Source organism: Vicugna pacos, unplaced genomic scaffold, assembly GCF_048564905.1.
Source record: "Vicugna pacos unplaced genomic scaffold, VicPac4 scaffold_76, whole genome shotgun sequence".
NCBI classification, from domain to species: Eukaryota; Metazoa; Chordata; class Mammalia; order Artiodactyla; family Camelidae; genus Vicugna; species Vicugna pacos.
Window position 1 is genome coordinate 183,232 of NW_027328757.1, and position 25,005 is coordinate 208,236.

General features: G+C 34.9%; 1 protein-coding gene across 20 annotated transcripts in view; it reads left to right on the forward strand.

The window, feature by feature from the left end:
* The window catches only part of PWWP3B (PWWP domain containing 3B), a 49,784-nt gene that overhangs the window by 20,863 nt on the left and 3,916 nt on the right, over positions 1 to 25,005 (forward strand). For 13 of the 20 annotated variants that reach the window (XM_072957775.1, XM_072957777.1, XM_072957779.1 and 10 more), the window contains 3 exons: positions 989 to 1,094; positions 3,328 to 3,392; positions 4,429 to 8,385. In XM_072957775.1, coding sequence (XP_072813876.1) covers positions 4,655 to 6,739 — 2,085 coding nt within the window. In that variant the 5' untranslated portion in view covers positions 989 to 1,094; positions 3,328 to 3,392; positions 4,429 to 4,654 and the 3' untranslated portion in view covers positions 6,740 to 8,385. Of the gene's footprint in view, positions 1 to 959; positions 1,095 to 3,327; positions 3,393 to 4,428; positions 8,386 to 15,687; positions 15,765 to 25,005 lie in introns of those variants that run through there. The other 7 variants (XR_012070218.1, XR_012070220.1, XM_072957778.1 and 4 more) reach the window with 7 other exon arrangements.

The window sequence follows — 25,005 nt, forward strand, 5'->3', positions numbered from 1 at the left end:
TTTCTAGATGTTGAATCAGGTTCTGAATTAATCAGGAGCAGATAGTCATTCTCTTTGGCCAATGTTATCAGTTTCCTTTTTCTGCTATAATAAAAAACAACATTTTTTTTATTTTATAAATAAATTTATATATAAAATAGAATTTATGTTTAAATATTTATATATAAATATACTTTATATATATCTTACATATTATATAATATAGTGGCCAAATAAAACATTTCATTCCTAAATATCTTCATTCCCAAAACTATCACTAGCGATGTTTAAAACTGGCTAAGTTAAATCAGAAATCTGAATTTTAATTTAACGCAAAAGAATTTTAATGAAGAAAATGGGCAAAATATATTTCAGACATACAAATATGTGTATTTTTTAAAATTAATTTTTCCCACATTGAATTGTGTGAGTGAAAAATACCAATAAAATATAAGAAAGAATTGCCGGTTATTGATGAGGGCATAAGAAATGGGTACTTTCTTGCCGAACCACTTATTTTAAGCCTCTGGTCAGAAATATCCATGTTGATAAAGAAGTCTCTGGAACTTTCTGAAGCATTTAACAGAGGAACTGAATAAAAGGCAAGACATACCAGAGACATACTGTGTCCTGGAAACAGGAAAAAAATTATAGAGAAGTCATTCTCCCTAAAATAATGTACAGTTGTAGTGCAGTCCCAATCAAGATCCTTAGTGAACTATTTTCATGAAGCATGACCAGCTGGGTTTTAAATTTACCTGCCGAGTTAAGGTGCAGAGAAGGCAAGGAAAAAATATAAAATAGTTTAGATTTTTAAAAAATAAAGTGATTTGCTACCTCTTTTTTCAATAACGCATCACCCTAAGGGAAACTAAACAGACACTTGTTGCCAGTTCACTTTAAAGTTCTTTTAAAAGGAACATTTTTACCCTTTAACACTTCAGCAGCTTAACTTAGCAGTTCTTCCTCCTCTAATTCAGGGAAGGGCCGTTTGTCTTCTCCATCACAGGGAGGGGGCGGAGCATCCTCTGAGAAGCTTGGGAGTGAGCTGTGCCAGGCCAGTCTTGGGGGAGGAGCTGCATTTCACCAGGCTGCAGCTGACAAGAAGCTTCAAGGTAATGGCTGTCTTAAATCTAGTTATTTTATAGGGATTTCTCAGGACCCTAGAGTAAAGATGTGAAAAGTAGGGACAGTGGTCTTAGAGGGCTGCGAAGAGTGTGTAGTTTTGAGAGAACTGCTGGCATTTTGAAAGAATTAATCCTTTGGAATTTTTGTAACTCCCAATGCTTTAAAAGTCCACAGTGGGAGAAGGGGTGATCAGATTACAGCCTCTATATTAAGACTTCAGTGAAGCATGGCTGTTCATACTAATTTATTGACTTGGCATTCCATGTTTATATTGCTAGATATTCTATTACTGTTTGAATTTTTAAGCATTTATTAATTTGCACAGAAAATGATGGATAAAAATATATGACAGCATGGGGGGAAATACTTCTATACATTGATTTACATATAGAAAGACTGTGTCTGTGTCACCTGTACATGAGCATGGAAAGGGGAACATATATGTATTTGAGTGAAGACACTTGCACATATATATGCATGTATATGTGTTTAATTAGAAAAAATATGGGAAAAAATAAACTCCCATGTTAGTCAGCATTTCTGGATGGTCAAGTAACTATTTTAATATTATTTCTTAGCCTGTGTCAGTATCTTTAGAGGAGATTTCCCCATGATTAATTTTATAATCGTAAAAGAAAACAAAGCTAAAACAATATACCCAATTTGTTTCAAACACATAAGCATTCATAGACACACACACACATGCAGACATACCCCTGCTCCCAGTCTTTTGCCGATAGTGGAAATTTTCCTGGACCTGATCAACAGCATAGCCTCGTTGCTGTCCTATGGCTACGGCCCTATGTTTGTCCTCCTTCCAACTCGTCCTGTAAGACGAGTATAACCATTTTTCTCTATCTTTTAAGTTTAAGAATGAGACAGAGAGAGGATCTGGTTTATTTCTATTAGCAGCTTTAACAATATTGTATAGCATAGTGCATCCATACAGTGCAATACTATGTATCTGGAAAATAAACACATGAACCCCTACATGTAGTGATTTGGAATGTCTGCGAAGTAAAGTGAAAAAAAGTAAATTGCAGCATAGCATTGGTCATATAATCTCACTTAAAAATAAATATATGTGTTAGCAGGACATATATATGCTACTATAATTAATGCAGCCAAATCTGGGAAAACATATCTGCCACACTTTTAACAAGATTATTTGTGTAGTTGGAGAAACAGGACTAGCTTTACTGCTGTCTATTTTTTGAACTATGAATATATACTTATTAATTTACTTATCTTACATCATCAGGGAAAATATTGCGATATTTTGTTTCAAATGTGAGGAAAACCTCATTTAAAGTAATTCATAAATCATGTGGAAAATACTTATGTAGGATGATGTTCAAACTATGCTCTTAATTGAGATCTGATGTTGTTTTGAAATGATATTCATTTGTCTATACATGTAAAAAGATTTTGGAAAGATAGAAAATATTCATAGTGATTATTTGTATATAGTTGTACTTAGTTTACCATGTATCTTTCTGCATCTTTTCAATTTTTAATAAGCTCTGGATATTTTATAACCAGAAACATTGTAGTTGAAGACATTAAGATCCTCTTATCATTCTACACAAAACCCTTGAACTTAGAAAGTTCTAGAAGCCTGGGAAGGCTCCTGACTGGCTAAATGTAGTCCCCACCCTTCTCTCATAAGAAAAATATATTAGTGATTGAGGCTTTGCAAATAGCTTGAGGAGGCTGCAGTTCTGGTTCTAGTCACAAGATGGCGCTTTCCTAAACTTTCTCCAGGCAACCATTTTTATGAAGTAGACCAAGAAAGCAGTGAAACGTATTTTGTATTAGCGGACTGTGAGACAGCATGTAGAGTGTGATTAAATTTCTGTTGAAAAAGTAGATGTGTAAAGGAGGGAAAATTCACATGGCGATTGATTTGAAGATTCAAACAGAATCTATAGTCTGGCTCATAGTAGACACAAGGCAGTTGTTACTTCCCTGCTCTCTTGACCTTATTGCACACTTTTCCTGAGAAAGATGATTTAAGCATGGACCAAATAGCATAACTGTATTACACAGAGATCATTTAAAATAATAAGAATAAGGAGGACAATAAACATCTTATCTACATCACAGATGAGTTTTCATTTCATTCCTGTGTTTCAGAATGACATTCCTTCTAAAGTTTTAGTAGAAAAATTTCTGTATGCCTTGTCCATGAAATTCATTTGATTCCCTGTCTCCTTTTAGGCAGCCTGTCTCCTTCTGGAGTGAGAATCAAGACAACCGGATCACAGGGCTAGACTCTACATCAGGTAAGGCTCTTCCCATTTCACAAAATATTTCAAATTAAAAACATATTGAGAACTTGGGATATAATTTATTTTGCTTCTTTCTCTGCATTTTTAAATTTAAAAACCACATTTCATTTTAAAATCATTTTAGGTTGAGAATTTGAGATACAATTCATTTTGCTCCCTGTTCTGTAGCCATAATGTTTTATAATTAGAAGTAGTAACTTCTGCTTTGGGAAAAGAATTTCATGTGTTAAACCACTATGAAGAAATCATGGGAGAGACTATTCACATTTCTACCTGAGGTCCTAGCCAGTTACCTGACTCTTAAGAAATCCGTGATAATTATCCAGTCCAATATGTGAACCTAGCAGCCATTCTGAATCTCTGCCTTCTAAGCTCATGCTATTAACAAGGTCATTGTGTTGTGGTCTGGGGTCAGGAGATACAGACCCTATTATCTTTGTCCACCTGCTTTGGGTGGACCGGGAAGCATTTACAGCTGAAGAATTATAAAGCTGTGTGTTCAGCTAGAACAGTGCTTCCAAAGAGTTCTTGGACAGGTAGCCTTACCATCACTTGATCACTTATTATAAAATACAAAGTGTTGGATCCTATCCAGACCTTCTGAATAAAATTCTCAGGATAGGGCCTAGAAATGTAGTTTTAACAGTTCCTCCAGATGATTCTGATGTACGCTAAGTTTAGAGTCCCACTGCCCTAGGGATAACATTAGGGGCACAAAAGTCCCAAAGTATCTAATAACATTAAATAGAGTTCCTGACACACCACCATAGTCTCTCCCACCTTTGCCGTCATGCACATATAGTCACTCCTTGCAATAATTAGGGCAAGTTCTTGAGCTTGAGGTATTATAAAAACACTTCTCCAATTCTTAACTCCCACCTTATATTATGCTGCATTTTTCTCCTCCATCTGATGCCCCACTGAGCATTGTCCTTCCTTCTGTCTGTTCTCTATTTGCAGTTGCTCATCTCCTTTGGCAAAATAATTTTATTTGCTTATACTTTTCTCCTTTTCCTTTTCCCTATTTTAGTATCTTCCATATTGTCCCATTCAAACAACGTGTTCAAGCATCCTTGGGATTTTCACCTGGAGGAGAACAGGCCACACAAGTTATAAAACTTTTGTGGCTCTTTGTAGTTCTAAAAGAGGCATTGGTATAAGTACTGTTTTTGGTAGGAACTGCCTTAGTAGTGACAGGAATAGCCAGACACCTTAATCTCTAATAATAACCTCTTGGCACACAAATCTAAATCATAATGGATGCCGAGTATGTCTTATGCAATTGGCAAGACCAGTTGTGGCCAGCAAAAGTTTTGTCCAGATCTGAGACTTCGTCAAATGGTAAGAGGAAAAAGACATTTTTTCTGGAAGTTCAAATACTCTCACTAGATGAAAAAATTAACGTGGAAAGCACAGAGACAAAGATCCTAAGTAAGTCTGAAGTTGAAGCTATTGCCTCCTCACTGGCAGCACAGTCAGAGGTCAGTGGCCCACCTAGCGAGGAAACAGCCTATGCAAAGTCACTAAAAGTGGCACTGGATATTCTGAGTGAGAGAACAAATTTGACTCAAGCAAGCAGTTCAGATGAAGAAGAGACCACTACGCTGTCTCAGAATGTGCCACAAAAGCTTTCCGATTCACCTCCTCGTAAGAAGTATCAGAAGCACGAAGAAGATTTTCCGAAGTGTTTTGAGAAAAATGAAAAGCCAGCATCCTTGTTAGTGTCTTCAGAGAGTGATGATTCCCCGTATGATGACAAATCACAGGTACGTGCACTCATTGACGCTATGCCTAGTGAAATGGAAACAAAGTCATCACAAGACTTCAGCTGGTGCCAGAATTTCCCTTCACTTTCAGAAGATGAGGATGAAAAGGAGAGCAAGAAAAAGATCGACATCTCCACAATTATGACTTTGCCTTCCACAATCAAAGAGGAGGATGTATGTGTTAAGGAGGAAAAGTTCTCTCCAACTTTGCCGTCGGATATCTTTACTGTGCCCAAAGCTTTGAAAGAGGAGGCCCAGGACATCTGCCCCGAGGCCCCAGCTATTTCCTCTGAATGCTCTACCTTCTCAGAGAATATTGAAGATCCTGGAGAGGGTCCCTCAAATCCATGCTCAGATACCAGCCAGAATCAACCTACTGTGGAATCAGAGACAGATGCTGTGGCATCCCCTAGGCCTTCTTCATGGGAATGTCAGGTTTCACTTGGTGCCTCTAACCGTGTCACAGATTATTCATTCCTTCTTGTGAATAATGAAAGAAATCTTCAGAGCCTGGATTTTGAGGAACTTGGGGAAGAATTTCAAGCTTCTGACAAGTCAGTGAATCTAAGTTCTATTGATGCTTCCATATTAGATGACAATGAGGAAGATGAAGAACTTCCACGCTTCCTTATTCATTATGAGCCACGTTCATTTGAAACAGGAATGATTGTCTGGTTTAAATATCAAAAATACCCATTTTGGCCAGCGGTGGTAAAAAGCATCAGGCGAAAAGAGAGAAAAGCAAGTGTGTTTTTTGTTGAGGCAAATATGAGTCCTGAAAAGAGAGGCATTAGAGTGTCCTTTAGAAGGTTAAAGAAATTTGATTGTAAAGAGAAACAAGCACTAGTGGAAAAAGCCAGGGAGGATTACAGCGAAAGTATTGACTGGTGCATCTCACTGATCTGTGACTACAGAGTTAGAATAGGTTGTGGTTCTTTCACGGGCTCTTTCCTTGAGTATTATGCTGCTGACATTAGTTATCCACTTCGGAAAGTAATCAAACAGGATACCTTCAGGAACTTATTTCCAAAGCTGCATAATGAAAATCCCATGGAACCAATGGTTGTGACTTCCCAGACCAAGAAAATGTCCTTCCAGAAAATTCTTCCAGACCGAATGAAGTCTGCTCGGGACCGAGCCAACAAGAACCTAGTGGACTTCATTGTGAATGCAAAGGGAACAGAGAGCCATCTTTTAGCCATTTTAAAAGGCACGAAAGGGTCCAGGTGGCTGAAATCATTTTTGAATGCAAATAGGTTTGCACCCTGTATTGAAACATACTTTGAGGATGAAGATCAATTGGATGAGGTGGTGAAATATTTACAAGAAATCTACAAACAAATAGATGAAAAAATGCTAACTCTGATAAGAGATGATAAAATTAAATTTATCCTGGAAGTTCTTCTGCCAGAAGCAATCATTTGTTCAATTTCTGCTGTTGATGGATTAGATTACAAGACAGCGGAAGCGAAGTATCTAAAAGGGCCGTCTCTAGGATACAGGGAACGAGAATTATTTGATTCAAAAATCCTATTTGAAAAGAGACGGAAACCATTAACAAATGAAGCTCATTAAACCTTCTCAGACTCCAGCCGTAACAGGAAGCTTCCACAGATACTAGTTTAAAAAGAAAAATCTCCGAATGATTCTAACATAAAAATATTTTCCAGAAATGGGAGACTTCGAGTGATGTGTTCACTTTTTTTTTTTGCAATCTCTAGAATCTTTGAGTATTGCTACATCTTCATTTCCTTTTCTTACACTTCTTCAATTTATTAACATATTTCAGCAGTTCTACTTTCCCATACATTTTTAGAATGCATAATTCCTAAATGATTCATAAGGGAAAGTACTATTTTGTTTTTTGACATTTTTGTGTCTATGCTGTATAGTTAAATACAGTGTGCACAATCATTTTAATATTAAAATTGCACTGGTTTTAGATACTAAGCAAGATAATTAGAAAAAGTTAAAAAGTGTCAATTATATATTTTTGCTTAATTTTTATAAAATATTGGGTTTTCTCTTAAGATAGCCGAATTATTTTTCCTGCCATGCTTATTTATTTTTGGAAAAGATATCTCTGACATATAGAACCAAAGATAGAGACGCTTTGCTATATATTATAACTAGCTGCAATTACTTTTTGCAAGAAAACAATCCGGAATTCAAAAATAAAGTAACTGAACGACCTGCATGCAGTCTATGTGTGTGTGAGTAACATCTCAGCATGCAGAAAATAATTTTGGCAGCCTTGAACAGGATTGTTCGTTCTACACCTCCCTGAAATTCCATTTGTGGGAGTGTCTATTATTCAATAGCTAAATGGTTCCTTAAAACAGACAGGCTTTTGGCTGTCTTCATAACTAACAGTGGCGGTATCTTAATATAGCCTTCTGACCACATGTGGAAGGCAGCTAGAATCGTTGTATTCGTGGTCTGGCTACTCTCAATGTATAAGTCCAGGCTGACCACTTAAGAGCCCATCCAGTTTGATATAAACTGTGGAAAATGCAAGCACTTTGTTCTGAGTCTTGTATCTCCAATTACATGGTCACTTGTTTCAAACCAGGCAATTTTTATCATGTGGCTTATTCATATGGTAGTTCCAATTGCTTCCAATAATATATATTCCAACTGGTAAATCATTCCAGACTACTAGAAAGAGTAGATGGACCAGAATCTGTGAATTTGGAGATGGGTCACAGAAAAAGTCTCTATTTGGCCAAATATGATAATTATCCTGATACGTTTAAAAATACACAACTGCAAGTTAAAGTTTGAAGCCAGTTAACTGCTTATTCTAACTTGAAATAAGACTTTGGTGAGAATAAATATAAAGAGAGCTATTTTATTCTAAAAACTTGATGTAAAAATAAACGTTAAAGGCTTAACGTGAACCTGTCTGCATTTTTACTCCTAGAGTGAGACAGCTGTCACTCTTGGGCTTTTGTTATGTGTTCACGTGGCCACGTGTTTATGTAAAATTTACAAAAGTTCTATGTTTTGATTTTCAATAAAACTGCTCTATCTTTCGCCTTGGATGTTCACTTCATCAGACTTCAGATTGTGCAGCTACATAAGTGGTGTTTCTGTGTTAATATAGATAATACACATACACATGTATGGTTTGTTTGGAATTTTGGCTTATTGTAGTTGTCATCATTTTAATGCTTGTTATACATTATCTTATCATTCTAAATAAACGTTCACTTTCATGATTGATTTCGTGTCATTTTAAAAGAAAGCCTTCCAAAATGTCTAAGCTTCAGATTCCACAGAACTTTCTCCAGACCCTGCCTCCTGCCTAAGACCAAGACTCTTCGAGCATACAGCCTTTACCCATCCACATAGTTTCCTCACGATCCTCATGCGCCTAAGGACCATTTGACAACACACCATCAGCACACTATATGTGGACCTTATACCCTGGGAAGACACACTGTATTTAGTCTATAATATTGTGTCCCTTTGATTCTAGTATATTACTCACCTTCAGTTTTCTCAGTGGAGCCATCTCTATCTCTTGGTTCTAATACTTTCTTTACTACCTCATTCATTCATTCATTCATTTATTCATATAATTGTGAATCAAGAGACCAAGTAATGTGTGATTTAAAGCTCTGCTCTGAGGATTTAGGTGAGCCAGATGACAATCTAATTTCTAAAATGACTAGGGTGCACTTCTTCATCACAATAATGAGAAATCTTTCTTAACCTCATAGACTAACTACCTGTATTTGAAAACCAGAGCTCTCAAGCCTTCTTCATATTTGTGAGTTCCTGGGTGTATAGTTTGGGGTAAAGGAAGGGCACCTGATTCCTCCTGGATATCATGTATATTGTCATTTCCTTCAAGAATGTTTCCTTTGATTTCACAACTTGGCTAATGTTTGGCACAAAAGGCCTAGCTTTCAGCCTATCTCTTCTTTCAACAAATACATCCTCACTAAGTTTAATCATTTCTAGCTTTTGATTTAAAGTGAGAGGCTTGCTACTTTTCCTTTCACTTGAGCACTTAGAGGCCATTGTAGAATTATTGATTAGCCTAGTTTCAATATTGTATCTCAGGGAATGGGGAGGCACCAGGAAACGGAGTGAGATGGGGCAACAGCCAATTGGTGGAACAGTGAGAATACACAGATGTATTAAGATTGCCATCTTACATGAGCACGGTTCGTGGAGTCCTAAAACACCTACAATAGTAACATCAATGATCAATGATCACAGATCACCAAAATAATATAATAAAAATGAAAAATTTTGAAATACTGCGAGAATTACCAAAATGTGACAGAGAGACACAGAGTGAGCAAATGCTGCTGGAAAAATGGTGCCAATAGACCTGCTGGACACAGGGTTGCCACAACCTTCAATTTGTAAAAAAAAAAAAAAAAAAAAAAAAAGCACTATCATATAGTATTTGTTTTTCTCTCTCTGACTTATTTCACTAAGCATAATATTCCCTAGGTCCATCCATATTGCTGCAAATGGAATATTATGCTTAGTGAAATAAGCCAGACAGAGAAAGACAAATATTATGATATCACTTATTTGTGGAATATAATAAATAACACAAATGAATGTATATACAAAACAAAAACAGACTCCGACATAGAAAACAAACTCATGGTTATAAAAGAAGGAAGAGATAAATTAGGAGTATGAGATTAACAGATACAAACTACTATACATAAAATAGATAAGCAACAAGAATTACTGTATAGCATAGGGAATTATACCAATACCTTGTAATAATCTACAATGGAATATAATCTGCAAAAAACTGAATCACTATGCTGTTCCCCTGAGACTAACAATATTGTAAATCAATTATACTTCAATTGAAAAAAACCACAATATCTATGAAACACAATAAAGTGAAGTACAATAAAATGAAGTATGCTTGCATACACAAATTAAAAGTTAAAATCTGAAGCCAATTAACTGTTTATCTTGACTTGAAATGACTTTTTTTTAAGTAAATGTTAGAAAAACTATTTTAAAAACTTGATGTGAAAGTAAACACTAAAAGCTCAACCTAGACTTGACTGCATTTGTAACTCTTAAGGTAGGTCACTACAACTCACATGTAATATCATTTATATATTTCTTAACAGTAGTGACTACTGTAGCTGAATTTATGGGAAGAATGAAACCACTTTATTAATATCTCCCTGATTTTACAGACGCTCCTTTAATAAAAATTTAATAAAAATATAATAAAAAAAATACATCGCGTTTCCTATTCAATGTGGGTGAACTTTTACTTCATTAGTTAGTTTTAAGAGGAGGACAGATGTTCAGACAAAATCATTGCAAACAAAAATTGTAATATGTGATATGCATTTTCAATGTTGATTTCAATGTGTGATACAGAATTTTTAAAAAATATTTATTCAGTGGCATTGCTGAAATTGTAGAGAAGTCCAGGAATCTTTCAATCTACTGAACCAACAAATAAGCTTTCAAAAACTGTCAGAATCAACTTTTTTGAAACTCTGGAATATAATCAAAAAAGGAGCAACAGCAACCCAAATGTCCACTGCCAGATGAATGGATAAACAAAGTATGGTATATACATACAATGGACTATTATTCAGCCTTAAAACTGAAGGAAATCCTATCACAGGTTACCACAACAAACCTTGAAGATACTATGCTAAGTGAAATAAGCTGATCACAAAAGATAAATACTGTATGATTCCACTTCCATTAGGTATTTAAAATAGTCAAGTTCATAGAAACAGAAGTAGAATGGGAGTTACCAGTAGCTAGGAAGGGAGGAAAAGGGAAATTATTGTTTAATAGACACAGAGTTTCAGTTTGGCAAGATATAAAGTTCTGGAGATCTGTTTCACAACGATGTGAATATACTTAACACTGCTGAACTGTAACATAAAATTTATGATGATAACTTTTATATTATATGGGGTTTTCTTAAACCACAATTTAAAAAATACAACAATCTAGGGAGTCCTTAAGGAAGAAAGTAGTTGATAATTTTTGGTAAGAGAGTGTTGAGGCATTTTAATTTACCTGTCTATCATCTGCCACTCACCATCTCAAAGGTGTCCATGGGGATGACAGCCCATATACCTGGTATGGCTTGCTAATGCTAGATGAGTAACATGAACCTTGTTTTCAGAGAAATGTTGTTATGTATTGTGGCCAGTCCAGCAGCTCCCTGAGGGATTGTTCAGGGTTTGCCTTTGTTTTGCATCCCTCAGAACTTCCTCAAGGTTGGAGTAGCTCCCTGATAGCATTTGTCAAAAGCATGTAAAGGCACACACAAGCCACCATCTGGGGAAAAGAATAACAGACAAGGCAGGAAGCAGATAATCTGAAGTCTTGCAAGGAAGAAGCTAGGGAAGGAGATACATGGAAGAATAAAGGGTTTGAAATGCTTTTGTTTATATTGGGGACTCTGGAAAGACACATGCCTACCCAAGACTAAATGCATACTCACAAAAGACCTGAGAAGGCCCAAGCTTTGACCTCTGATTGATCTTAAGACTCAATATAAGCAGGAAGTAAAACCTAAGGCTGAATTTTTAATGGCCTATCTAAGCATTGAAAGCGCCCCACAACAGAGCGAATGTACAAAGACCAGGGGAGATTTGTTTGTTTGTTTCTGTTTTGTTCCTTCCCTTCTTTCCTTTCGTTTTCTTCTTCTTCTGCTTTCCTCTTTTTTAAATTGACTCCAAGCTTTTAAGGAAATCTCTGTCAAATCACTAGCTGGCCACTAGGCTAATGGACCAGAGACTTCAGTGACCACACGCAACAAAGAATACACTCTTTACAAAAATAGAAAAATTAGAAAATTCACCAAGCAAACAACTACAATATACAACAGCAGGAAAAAAAAGCCTGAGAAGGATAACCAAAAGAGAGCTGGTTAGCCATACTAATACTGGATTTTGTTTTAATTACAAGATACAAAGAAGGACATTATATATTGATAAAAGGGTCAGGTAATCCAGAATATATAACAATTAAAACATATACACGGGTAACAACAAACCCCCAAAATATATGAAGCAAAAATTGACAGAATTTAAGGGAGAAATCGATTCTACAACAATAGATGTAATCTTGTATATCCCACTTAAAATAATGGATAGAACTACAGAAATTATCAAAGAAGAAATAGAAGAGTTGAACAACACTATAAACCAACCAAACATAACAGATACATACAGAACACTCCACTATACAACAGCAGAACACACATTCATCTCAACTGCACATGGATCCAAGGTAAACCATTTGTTAGACAACAAAACAATACTCGGTAAATGTAAAAAGATTTAAATCACACAAAGTATTTTCTGACCACAAAAGAATATAACTAGAAATCAATAACAGAAGGAAAATTTGAAAATACACAAATATGTGAAATTATACAACACATACTTAAACACCCAGTGGATCAAAGAAGAAAACACAAGAGAAATTTAAAAAATAACTTGAGATGACTGAAAATAAAAACACAATATATCAAAATTATGGAATGCAACTCATGCAGGGCTCAGAGAGAAAATTATGGTCACAATTGCCTATAATAAAAAGAAAGGTATGAAATCAATAATCTAACTTCATGCCTTAAAGAACATAAATAGAAGAGCAAACTAAATGCAAGGCTAGCAAAAGGAACAAAATAAAGCTTACAGAAGAAACATAAAATAGAGAATAGAAGAACAATAGAAAGAATGAACAAAATGAAAATTGGTTCTTCAAAAAGATCAACAAAATTGAAAAAATTTTATGTAGACTGAGTAAGAAAAATAGAGAGAGGATAATAATCACTGAAACCAGAAATAAAAGTGAGTATATTACTACTGAACTTACAGAAATCAGAAGGGTAATAAGAATACTATGATGATTGGATGTCAACAAATTATGGTTTATGAAATGGACAAATTCCTAGAAATATACAAACTATCAAAACTGATTCAGGAAAAATGGAAAATGTGAATAGTTCTGTGATAAATAAAGAGGTTAAATCAGTAATCAAAAACCACTCAAGTAAGAAAAGTCTCTCAAGTAAGTCTTCACTGGTGAATCCTACCAAACTTTTAAAGAATAATGGACATTTATCCTTCTAAGAAACTTTGAAAAACATAGAGGAGGAGGGAATTCTTCCTTACTCATTTTGAGGCCAGCATTACCCTGTTCTTAATGGCAGACAAAAACCACACATGAAAACTACAGCTTAATATCCCCCATGAATATAGATGCAAAAATCCTCAACAAAATACCAGCAAGCTGAATACAACAGTAAATTTAAAAGATTAGATGCTATGACCAAGTGGAATTTGTCCCAGGAATTCAAGGGTTATTTATCATACAAAAATCAAACAATGTAACACACCATGTTAATAGAATAAAGGAAAACCCCACATGATCATTTCTGCTGATACAGAAAAAAACACTCAACAATCTCAGAATAGTAAGGAACTCCCTCAACCTGATAAAGGGCTTCTAAGAAAAATCCACACCTAATATCACATATACTGATGAAAGACTGAAATCTTTCCCTCTGAGATCAGAAACCAGACAAGAATGACTGCTTTCACCATTTCTTTGAAATTTTATTCTGGAAGTTCTAACCAGAGCAATTAGTCAAGAAAAAGGAAAATAATGGGACATTCTGTTGGCTATTCTGGGCCTTTTGCCTGTCCCTATTAATTTCAGAATCAGTGTTTTCTTTATCCATAAAATAATTTGCTGGAATTTTGATTGGGATTGTGTTGAGTCTATAGATCAAGTAGGGAAGACCTGATATCTTAACAATATGAGTCTTCTACTCATGCACATGAAATACCTATTTAAATTTTTTATTTCTTTTGTGAAAATTTTATAATTTTCCTCATAAAGATCTTATACATATTTTATAAAATGCATGCTTAAGTATTTCATTTTTTGTACTAATATAAATGGTGATGTGTTTTTAATTTTAATTTCCAGTTGTTCATTGCTGACGTATAGGAAAGCAATCGACTTCTGTATATTACCCTTCTATCCTACAACTTTGCATAAATGTCTACCAATTCCCGGACATCTTTGTTGATTCTTTTGGGATTTTCTTCATTGATAATGATGTCATCTATGAACAAAGAGAGTTTTATTTCTTCCTTTCCAATCTGTATTCCTTTATTCCCTTTTGTTATCTAATTGTATTAACTAGGATTCTCAGTACAATGTTGAAAAGGCATAGTGAAAGTGGCCGTCTTGCTTTGTTCCTCAACTTAAGGAGGAAAGCATCTACTTTCTTATCATTAAGTGTTATGTTAGTCGTTGGTTTTCTGTAGATATTGTTTATCAAGCTTAGGAAGTTCCCCTCCATTCCTACCTTGTTCTGAGTTTTCATCATGAATCTGTGTCAGCTTTTATCAAAAGCTTTTTCTGCGTCTGTTGATATAATCCTGCAGTTTTTCTTATTTAGCCTGTTGATGTGATGAATTACATTGACTAATTTTTGAATGATAAACCAGCCCTTTTATATACCTGTAATAACTCTCTCTTGGTCATGATGTATTTTTTTTATACATTGTTGGATTCAACTTGCTAGGATTTTGTTGCAGATTTTTGTACCCATGTTCATGAAAGGTATTGTTCTATAGTTTTCCTTTTTTGTAATATCTTTGTCTGGTTTTGGTGTGAAGGAAATGCTGGGCTTCTTCAGGAGCAGTTTCTGCTGTCTTTTTCCTATGTATGGATGATGCTTTCTTGTCTTTTTGTTTATCTCTTAATTTTTTGTTGTAAACTGGGCATTTTGAATATGACAACTGGGCCACTCAGTAAATAATTTTCTTCTCCCTCTTCCAGCTTTATTGTTGTAGGTTTTCTTGTTCTTTGTAGTAGTAGTAGTTGTTGTTGTTTGTTTAGTGACTTCTGGACTAATTTTGTAAAGTCTGAATTCCTTGTCATGTTGTAAACATTTAAGTCTCCTTTTTCTTCTGCTTGCTTAGTAGTCAGCTAGTGATTTGACAGAGATTTCCTTAAAGGTCTGAAATTTTTTAAATCCCAGTGTTTGCAGATGGGGCCTTTGTGTATGTTGGAGCATGCTTTCAGCACTGAGCCTGTAAGTTTGTAACTCTGCCTTTCCTCCTTTTTTCGCTTGCACAGAGCATAGAAGTCAGAGATGACCATTTATAGCCTTCTCAGATCTTTTCTAAGTATGCACTGTACCCTGGGCTTGTAGGAGGCTTTCTGTATTCCCAGGAATAAGTCATCGTTTTGCTGGCCCTTATTTCCCAAATATATCATCCCCAGCCTTTACTCCTAGGCATTTTAGTTAGTCTATTAATTGTCCCAACTGTAATCCATTACCCTGGGCAACAGCAACTAATATATTTGCATTTAAATGTTTTCAAAAATGTACCCTGTAACTGCCTCAAGACTGGGTAAGTTAGGTGTGATAAGAGCAAGACATTAACCCAGTACTCCAGGGATCCACCAAAGAGATCAAAACAATCAACCACCTTTCTTTTAGAATAAGGTTTCTATTATCCTTCTAGCACAGCTACCTACACAAGAATACAGCTTGTTGTCTTCAATGCCACCACCAAATTGAGGAATGGAAGTTGCAGCCAAGGTAAGTTAAAATGTCACAAAACTCTCTTACCGAGATTCAGCTGTTTTTCCTTGATTCTTGTCCTGGTCACTACAAGCTTTCATTTAGTGCCCATAGTTCTTACAAAAGAACTGATGGGAGAAAATATTTGCAAATGATGTGACTGACAAGAGCTTAATATCCAGAATACACAAACAGAGCATACAACTTAATAACAAAACAACAAATAACTCAATCCAAAAATGGGCAGAAGACTTAAACAAACAATTCTCCAGTGAAAATATACAAATGGTCAATAGGCACATGAACAAATGCTTAATATTGCTGATTATCAGAGAAATGTAAATCAAAACTACAATGAGGTACAAACTCACACCAGTCAAATTGGCCATCATTCAAAAGTCCACAAACCCCAATGTCCATAGCAGCACTATTTACAGTAGTCAAGACATGAAAACAACCTAAATATAAGAAGATGTGGTACATGTGTGTGTATACATATATATACACACATACATACAATAGAATATTGCTCAGCCATAAAAAGAATGAAATGATGCCATTTGCAGCAACATGGTGGACCTAAAGATTATCATATTAAGTGAAGTAAGTCAGACAGAGAAAGACAAATATATGATATCACTTATATGTGATCTAAAAAAATACAGATTCTATTTATAACCCCAAAAAAGACTCACAGGCGTAGAAAACAAACTCTGGTTACCAAAGGGAAAGGGCAGGGAGGGATAAATTAGGAGCTTGGGATTAGCAGATACAAGCTACTATATAAAAAATAGATAAACAACAAGGACCTACTGTATAGCACCAGGGAACTATACTCAATTTCTTATAATAACATATAATGGAAAAGAATCTGAAAAGAAAAAAATACATGTGTATGTGTAGGTATAACTGAATCACTTTACTGTACACCTGAAACTAACATTGTAAATCAACTACACTTCATTAAAAACAATTTTTTTAAAAAGTCCACAAACAATAAATGCTGGAGAAGGTATGCAGAAAAGGGAACCCTCCTACACTGTTGGTCAGAAGGTAGTTTGGTACAACTTTTATGGAAAGCAGTATGGAGATTCCTTAAAAAACTAGAGTTATCATATGATCCAGCAATCCCACTCCTGAGCACATATCTGGAAGAAACTCTAATTTAAAAAGATATGTGCACCCCAATATTCATAGCAGCACTATATACAATAGCCAAACATGGAAGCAACCTAAATGTCTACCAACAGATGACTGGATAAAAAAGTTGTGGTTTATTTATACAATGTAATACTACTCAGCCATAAAAAAGAATAAAATAATGCCATTGGCAGCAACATGGATGGACTTGGAGATCGTCATTCTAAGTGAAGTAAGCCAGAAAGAGAAAGAAAAATACACTATGATATCACTCATATGTGAATCTAAAAAATGAAATAAATGAACTTATTTACAAAACACGGAGTCACAGACATAGAAAACAAACTTATGGTTACCAGAGGGGACAGGGGGTGGGAAAGGATAAATGGGGAGTTTGATATTTGTAGACACTAACACTATGTATAAAGTAGACAAGCAACAAATTTATATTTGTATAGCACAGGGAACTATATTTAATATCTTATAGTAACCTATAATAGAAATGAATATAAAAAGAAATATATGTATGTTTATAATTGACTGAAAAATTATGCTGTACACCAAAAATTGACACAACATTGTAAACTGACTATACTTCAATTTTTAAAAAAGGCAAAAAAAAAAGTTGATTCTGACAGGTTTTTCCCTGTTTATTAATTACTTTTGTGGAGGACAAGTTTTTTGTCATTACCTACTCTGCCATTTTTCTTGCTACATTATGTTTTTTAAAACTTTCTTTAATTAAATTTTTGTGAAATAACTGTACATTCACAAGCAGTTATAATAAATTATTAATGAGATTCTTTGTACATTTTGTTGTCCAATTTGCCTCACTGGTAACACTTTGCAAAAGTATAGCATAATATCACAACAAAGATATTTATATTGACACAGTCCACTAGTCTGACTCAGATTTCCTCAGTTTTATTTGAGTTTGTGTGTGTGTATTTAATCATATACATCTTTTTCCCTGAGCGGTTTTGTGTATTCACCACTGCAGTCAAGACACTGAACAGTTTCAACACCACAAAGATCTCTTTTATTGCTCTTTTACAAACATACTCACCTCCCTCTCTTCCTTTGCCCATCCCTAATCAGTGGCAAACACTAATCTCTCCTCCATTTCTCAAATATTATTTCAAAAATGTTATAAATGAAATAATAAGATTTACATCCTTTTGTGTCTGTCTTTTTTCAGTCATCATAATTTCCTGGAGATTTATTCAAGTTGCTGTGTATATAACATGTTTAGTTTATTACTGAGTAGTATTCCACACTATGACTGAAATGGCTGTACTATAGTTTCTTTAACCCTTTACCCTGTGAAGGATAACTGAGTTGTTTTCATTCTAGACTATTACAAATAAAGCTGCTGTGAACATTTGTGTGACTATTTTGTTTGTGAAAATAAATCTTCATTTCTCTGAGAAAAATGTCCAAAAGTGCAAATGCTGGGTCCTGTAATAATTGCATGTTCAGCTTTATAAGAACATGCCAAACAATTTTCCAGAATGTGTCTACCATTTCACCTTGCCACTAGCAATATATAAGTGATCCTATTTCTCTGCAGCTTCACCAATAGTTGGCACTGCTACTATCTTTTATTTTAGCTCCTCTAATAAGTATGTAGTGATATCACATTGTGGTTTTAATTTGCATTTCTCCAGTGGCTAAATATATTGAATACCTCTTCATGTGCTTGTTTTCCATCTCTATATTCTGTTTGGTGAAATGTCTGTTCATGTCTTTCACTCACTTTCTAGTTTCTATTTATAGTTGAGTTTTGAGAGTTCTCTAATATATCTAAATGTTAGTCCTTTGTTGGATATGTATGTGCAAATGTTTGTCCACCTTGTAGCTTTTCTTTTCATCTTCTTCACATAGACTTTCAAGCACAAAAGCTTTCAATTTTGATGAAGTCTAATTGATTATTTTTCCCTTTTTTTCCCATTATCCTTTTGGTGTAAGAACTCTGCTGAATCTTATCTCCCAAAGATTTTCTCTTATACTTTTTTTTCCCAGAAATTTATAGTTTTGTTTTACATTTAAGACTGTGCTCCATTTTGAGTTAAGTTCCTAAACTAAGTGTTACATTGAGTCAAAGTTTATTTTTTGCTTATCAATGGCCAATTGCTCCACACCATTTGTTGAAAAGCCTATCCTTCTTCTACTGGATTGTTTCTACACCTCTGTCAAAAATCAGTTGAGCATAGTTGTATGAGTCTATTTCTGGGTTGTCTATTCTGTTCCCTTGAACTATGTATCTATTTCTCCACCAATATGAAATTATCTTCATTATGAAATAGTTATAGATACACACAACATTGTGTAAAATGGTATCATTCTTCCTTTACAAAATTGTTTTGATTATGATAAATCCTATGCCTTTATATATACAATTTTGAATAAGGCTATCTATGCCTACAAAAGACTTACTGAGATTTTCATAGGAACTGCAATAAATCTACAGGGAAATTTATATCTTTCCTACTTTTACTAAAGACTTTACTAAGTTGAGTCATCGAATCCAAGAACATAGTATGCCTCTCCATTCATGTAGATCTTCTTTTATTTCTTTCATTGTTTGTAATTACCAGCATAAAGATCCTGTACATGTTTTGACAAGTGTATGCCTAAGTATTTTCATTTATTTGGAGTTATAAAGTACATGTTTTTTCATTGATTAAGGAAATTAAAGAAAACTTAAAGTAATGGAAAGGTATCCCATGCCTTTGGATTGGAAGAATCAATATTGTTAAAATGACCATACTGCCCAAGACAATCTACACATTTAATGCAATCTCTATCAAATTACCCAGACCATTTTTCACAGAACTAGAACAAATCATCCTAAAATATTTATGGAATCACAAAAGACCCAGAATTGCCAAAGCATTACTGAAGAAAAAGAATTAAGCTGGAGGAATAAATCTCCTGGACCTCAGACAATACTACAGAGCTACAGTAATTAAAACAGTATGATATTGGCATTAAAAACAGACATATGGACCCATGGAACAGAACAGAGAGCCCAGAAATGAACCCACAAACTTTTGGTCAATTAATCTTTGATAATGGAAACAAGAACACACAATGGAATAAAGACAGTCTCTTCAGCAAATGGTGTTGGGAAAACTGGACAGCTGCATGTAAATCAATGAAGTTAGAACACTCCCTCACACCATACACAAAAATAAACTCAAAATGGCTTAAAGACTTAAACATAAGACAAGACATTATAAACCTCTTAGAAGAAAACATAGGCAAAACATGATCTGACATGCATCTCAGCAATGTTCTCCTAGGGCAGTCTACCCAAACAATAGAAATAAAATAAAAAATAAGCAAATTAAACTTACAAGCTTTTGCACAGCAAAGGAAACCATAGGCAAAACAAAATGACAACCTATGGAATGGGAGAAAATTTTTGCAAAAGATGAGACTGACAAGGGCTTAATCTCCAGAATATATAAACAGCTCATACAAGTTAATAAGAAAAAAGCAAACAACCGAATCCAAAAATGGACAGAAGAACTAAACAAGCAATTCTCCAATGAATACATACAAATGGCCAATAGGAACATGAAAAAATGCTCAATATCGCTAATTATCAGAGTAATGCAAATCAAAACTACAATGAAGTACCACCTAACACCAGTCAGAATGGCCATCATTTCAAAGTCCAAAAACGATAAATGCTGGAGAGGATGTAGAGAAATGGGAACCCTCCTACACTGGTGGGAATGCAGTTCGGTGCAGCCATTGTGGAAAACAGTATGGAGATTCCTCAAAAGACTAAAAACAGACTTACCACATGATCCAGCAATCCCACTCCTGGGCATAAATCCAGAGGGAACCTTAATTCAAAAAGTACCTGCACCCCAATGTTCACAGCAGCACTATTTACAATAGCCAAGACATGGAAACAACCTAGAGGTCCATCGACAGATGACTGGATATAGAAGAAGTGGTATGTTTATACAGTGGAATACTGCTCAGCCATAAAAAATAAGAAAATAATGCCCTTTGCAGCAACATGGATGGCCCTGGAGAATGTCATTCTAAGTGCAGTAAGCCAGACAGAGAAAGAAACATAGCATATGATATCATTCATATGTAGAATATAAAAAAAAAAGAGAAATGAACTTATTTATAAAATAGAAACAGACTCACAAACTTAGAAAACAAACTTATGATTACCAAGGGGGAAGTCAGTTGGAAGGGATAAATTGGGAGTTCGAGATTTGCAGATACTGACTGGTATATACAAAATAGATAAACAAGTTTATACTATATAGCACAGGGAACTATATTTGATATCTTGTAACAGCTTATGGTGAAAAAGAATATGAAAACGAATATATGTATATTCACGTATAAGTGAAGCATTGTACTATACACCAGAAATTAACACAACATTGTAAACTGACTATATGTCAGTTAAAAAAGTAAAAAAAAAAAGGTATTTTTTTTTAATTTTCATTTCTGCACGTCAATTGTCAACATATCGAAATACAATTGATTTTTGTGTGTTGATGCTTTATCCTGTAACCTTACTGAACTAACATTGGTCCTAAGCAGATTTCACAGGTCTATACAATTCCTTTGTATGAATATGTGGTAGCAGTTATTATGTATGGCATAGGATAAAAATGTACACTCATGATGTAGTCTGGAAGCTGTGTCACTAAACAAAACCCATATGTATTACGTATCATCATAGCAGAATCATTGACTAGAAATGGAAATTAAGAGGACTTAAATATACTAAATAGTAAAGGTAGGCACTTCAGGTAGGAACTAGTGACTGGGGTTGCCAATCATTGCAAATTTCTAAACTTAGAAGATAGCAATGTCTCAAATGACACCCTCTGATAGAGGAGTCAGTATTCATGAGTGGGTCTCTCCCACTCATCCATAGATGTTTAAATAATATAGTTCCATAATTGCCCTCTTAAAAGGAGATTTCTCCCATTGAATTTATGATTAGGTTTTGTCATTTAAACATGTTGCATAAATTATTGACATTACTGTGAAGCTAAGATTGTGTCCATGCACCCTCTTTTCATCAAATACCATTCAGTTGTTGCTACGGTCTTTGGTAACACCATGTACTGTGTTCTGGGAACGTAATTTTCCATGGCATAATTGCTTTAAAATTCTGGAAGTTGCTTCTGTTCTACTTACATTTATGAGCTTTCTAGGATGCCAGCTTCAGGACCACAGGGATTTTTGCCTCTCTTATTTCTGCTTCATATCCAGTGCCTTGAGCAGTGCCTAGAACTTGAGGTATCCCAAAAATATTTTTAAATGAATTAAATGAAGGAGTATTATGGAAATCAAATCTTTTGAGACCTGTTCTTTCTCTGTATTTTTTAAGTGAAGCTCATGAGAAACCTGTCATTCAATTCCTGTGATTTCTGAGGCTTAAAAACACTTTACCAACAGAGAGGCATTAATCAAAGGGTACAAACAGTTATGCAAAATAAATAAGTCCTAGAGATCTACTATACAGCACCATGCCTATAGTTAATAATGCACTGAATACTTAAAAATTTGTTGAGAGGGTAGATCTTATGAAGTGCTTTTATCACAAAAAATAATAGTAATCAAGAAAACAGAAGAAAACTTTTGGAGGTGATGGATATGTTTATGACATAGACTGTGATAACGTTTTCATGGTTGTATATTTACCTGCAAACTCAAAATTGTATGCATTTAAAATGTACAGCTTTTTATGTCAATCATACCTCAACAAAGTGATTTTTTTAAAAAAACGCTATGCTCATTCCAATGTAATACATTGGAGGATGGAGCTGTTGACATACGTTCAGCCTTACCCGGGTGTCAGGAACACCTTTGGCCAAAATTAAATAGAAAAAAAAAAACATGATGGAGGAGTTTAAAACCTCTGGGCTTTAATTTAATTTGACATAGGAGCAAACAATTTTTATTAAAGTCTTTGGAGTTTGTTTATTTATGGGAAATTCACAAAGGGAAACGAGAGCTTTTTCTTTTGTTTTCACATTTGGAGCATCTCTACATTCTGGTCATTTTATTGTTGGTCTATCTAAACGTGATCTTATATTAGAACTTCTGATGAAATATATTGAACAACACAGATGAATGTAAGCGAGGATGGGAAATAGGAGAGGGAGTGAACTTACAGTAGGTGACCAGGGCTACAGGGACAGCAGGGTTATGTTTGTAAATGAAAAATTTGCTGTTATGGGTGTGGGAAATCTTGCTAGTGAGAGCATGGGTGGCAAGGTGGCTGGACAAAGGCCACAATGAATTGATGATAATACTGACTGCAGTGCCAGTAGCACAGGGCTCAGTAAGCAAGTAAGAAAGTTTCAATATGCTGGAGAAAAAGAAAAGACACTTCTAGTAAAATCTGGTGACAGGATACCCAGCTACCCACTTGGCTTATTATAAGTTTAACTAATGATTAAAACATGTGAGTTAAAAGAACAAAGATCTTAAGAGACTTTGGAATGACAGTGGCTCAAAGCTCCTCTATTTCCCTCTCTACTTATTTCCTTGTTGCAGGACTTCACAGTAACACTCCTGCTCTCTCTCCCTAACATTTTCTCCCTTGGGGAGGATGAATGGTGAACTTGGGAGAAGACACTGAGTACGCCTGGATCAGTCCCTTCTTTTGTCTCTGAATCTGTCTACAATAAGAGTTCATTCCGGCTTTCTTTATGCCATAAGTTAAAATGGACCTGTTCTGTGGTGCTAGGAGATGGTGAAGGCAGTGATTTTCTAGCAGTATCAGAGATTGAATAAGTAAATTTGTCTAGCTCAAAGGGGAATTATTTGCAAACATTTTGGTTAAATATCAGGAATAAAGTAAACATTTTGATGTCCACCTCTCTGTCACCCATCTTATTTTTCAATTGATTCTAATCTAGGGACCATAAAGGAGTACTTAACACATCTGCTGTATTAATATCAAAAAGAAAAATAAAGCTGTTCAAATCATTAGTTTTCCAGGATGACTTAATATAAATATAAATAATTAGCAGGAAGAGAAATGTGGGAAATATTTTTGTGGATTCTTCCATTTCAGGAACTTTGGGAGATAATCCAAAGTTTCAAATTTAAAAATCACTGTACTAGACATTGAGAATAAACTGCTTTTTCTGTGAGATTTCTCTTGAAAGGCTTTTGTCATTTCTGTTCTTTGGCCAACAATACAGAGCACAGGCTACACTCTGAAAGAATTCTAATCTCTGAGTGTATTTTAAAAGCAATTATCTTCAGATGTATTTATATGTCATCTTTATATAAACTCACCTTTGTATTAAAAGAAACATTCAATTATATTTGGAGTTTTAGGATAAAAGAGAATATTAAACTAAATGAGAAGTTGAAAAAGATTTTCCCTTAAAATTGGGAAGTTTGGGATAAGTTATTGGCCCAAGTGAAACACAATGAGAATACATTTCGTTTATCCAGATTCAGAGTCCAGCTGATATGTGATTGAACTACTCAGCATAGTAAAATGTAGGGTTTTTCAATGTATTTATTGTTTTTTGGGGTGGGGAGGATGAAGGGGAAGGTAATTAGGTTTATTTATTTATTTATTTTAATGACAATACTGGGGATTGAACCCAGGACTTCGTGCATGCGAAGCATGTGCTCTACCACCGAGCTATAACCTCCCCCCAGGTTTTTTTTAAAGCAAAGGAGAGTTTTGTGCTCACATTTGTGACAAACATAATTTTTCCACTGCATTACTAGGATATTTATATACGCAGGGCGTATTCATCGAACAGTGGAGTATATTTTATACATCTTTACTTTCTAGTGCTCTGGCATTTAAAGTAAGCCTTGACTATTGGCTTCTGGGTATAAAGATTTATATTTAGTCTTCTGAAGAAAAGGGAGTTGGTTTGTAGGCTTTGTGTGTGTTTGTGAGATGAAAATAGTGGGAGAAACATATGGAAATGGGAATGCTGGTTCTGGTTCCAGGTAATACAAAATAAGCACATGCCACCCATCTCTGCCACTGAATACAATAAAATTTGAATAGAATGCGTGGATATATATACCTATATCTATACCAACATCTACACCTACATCCACGTCTGTGTACCTATCTATATACATA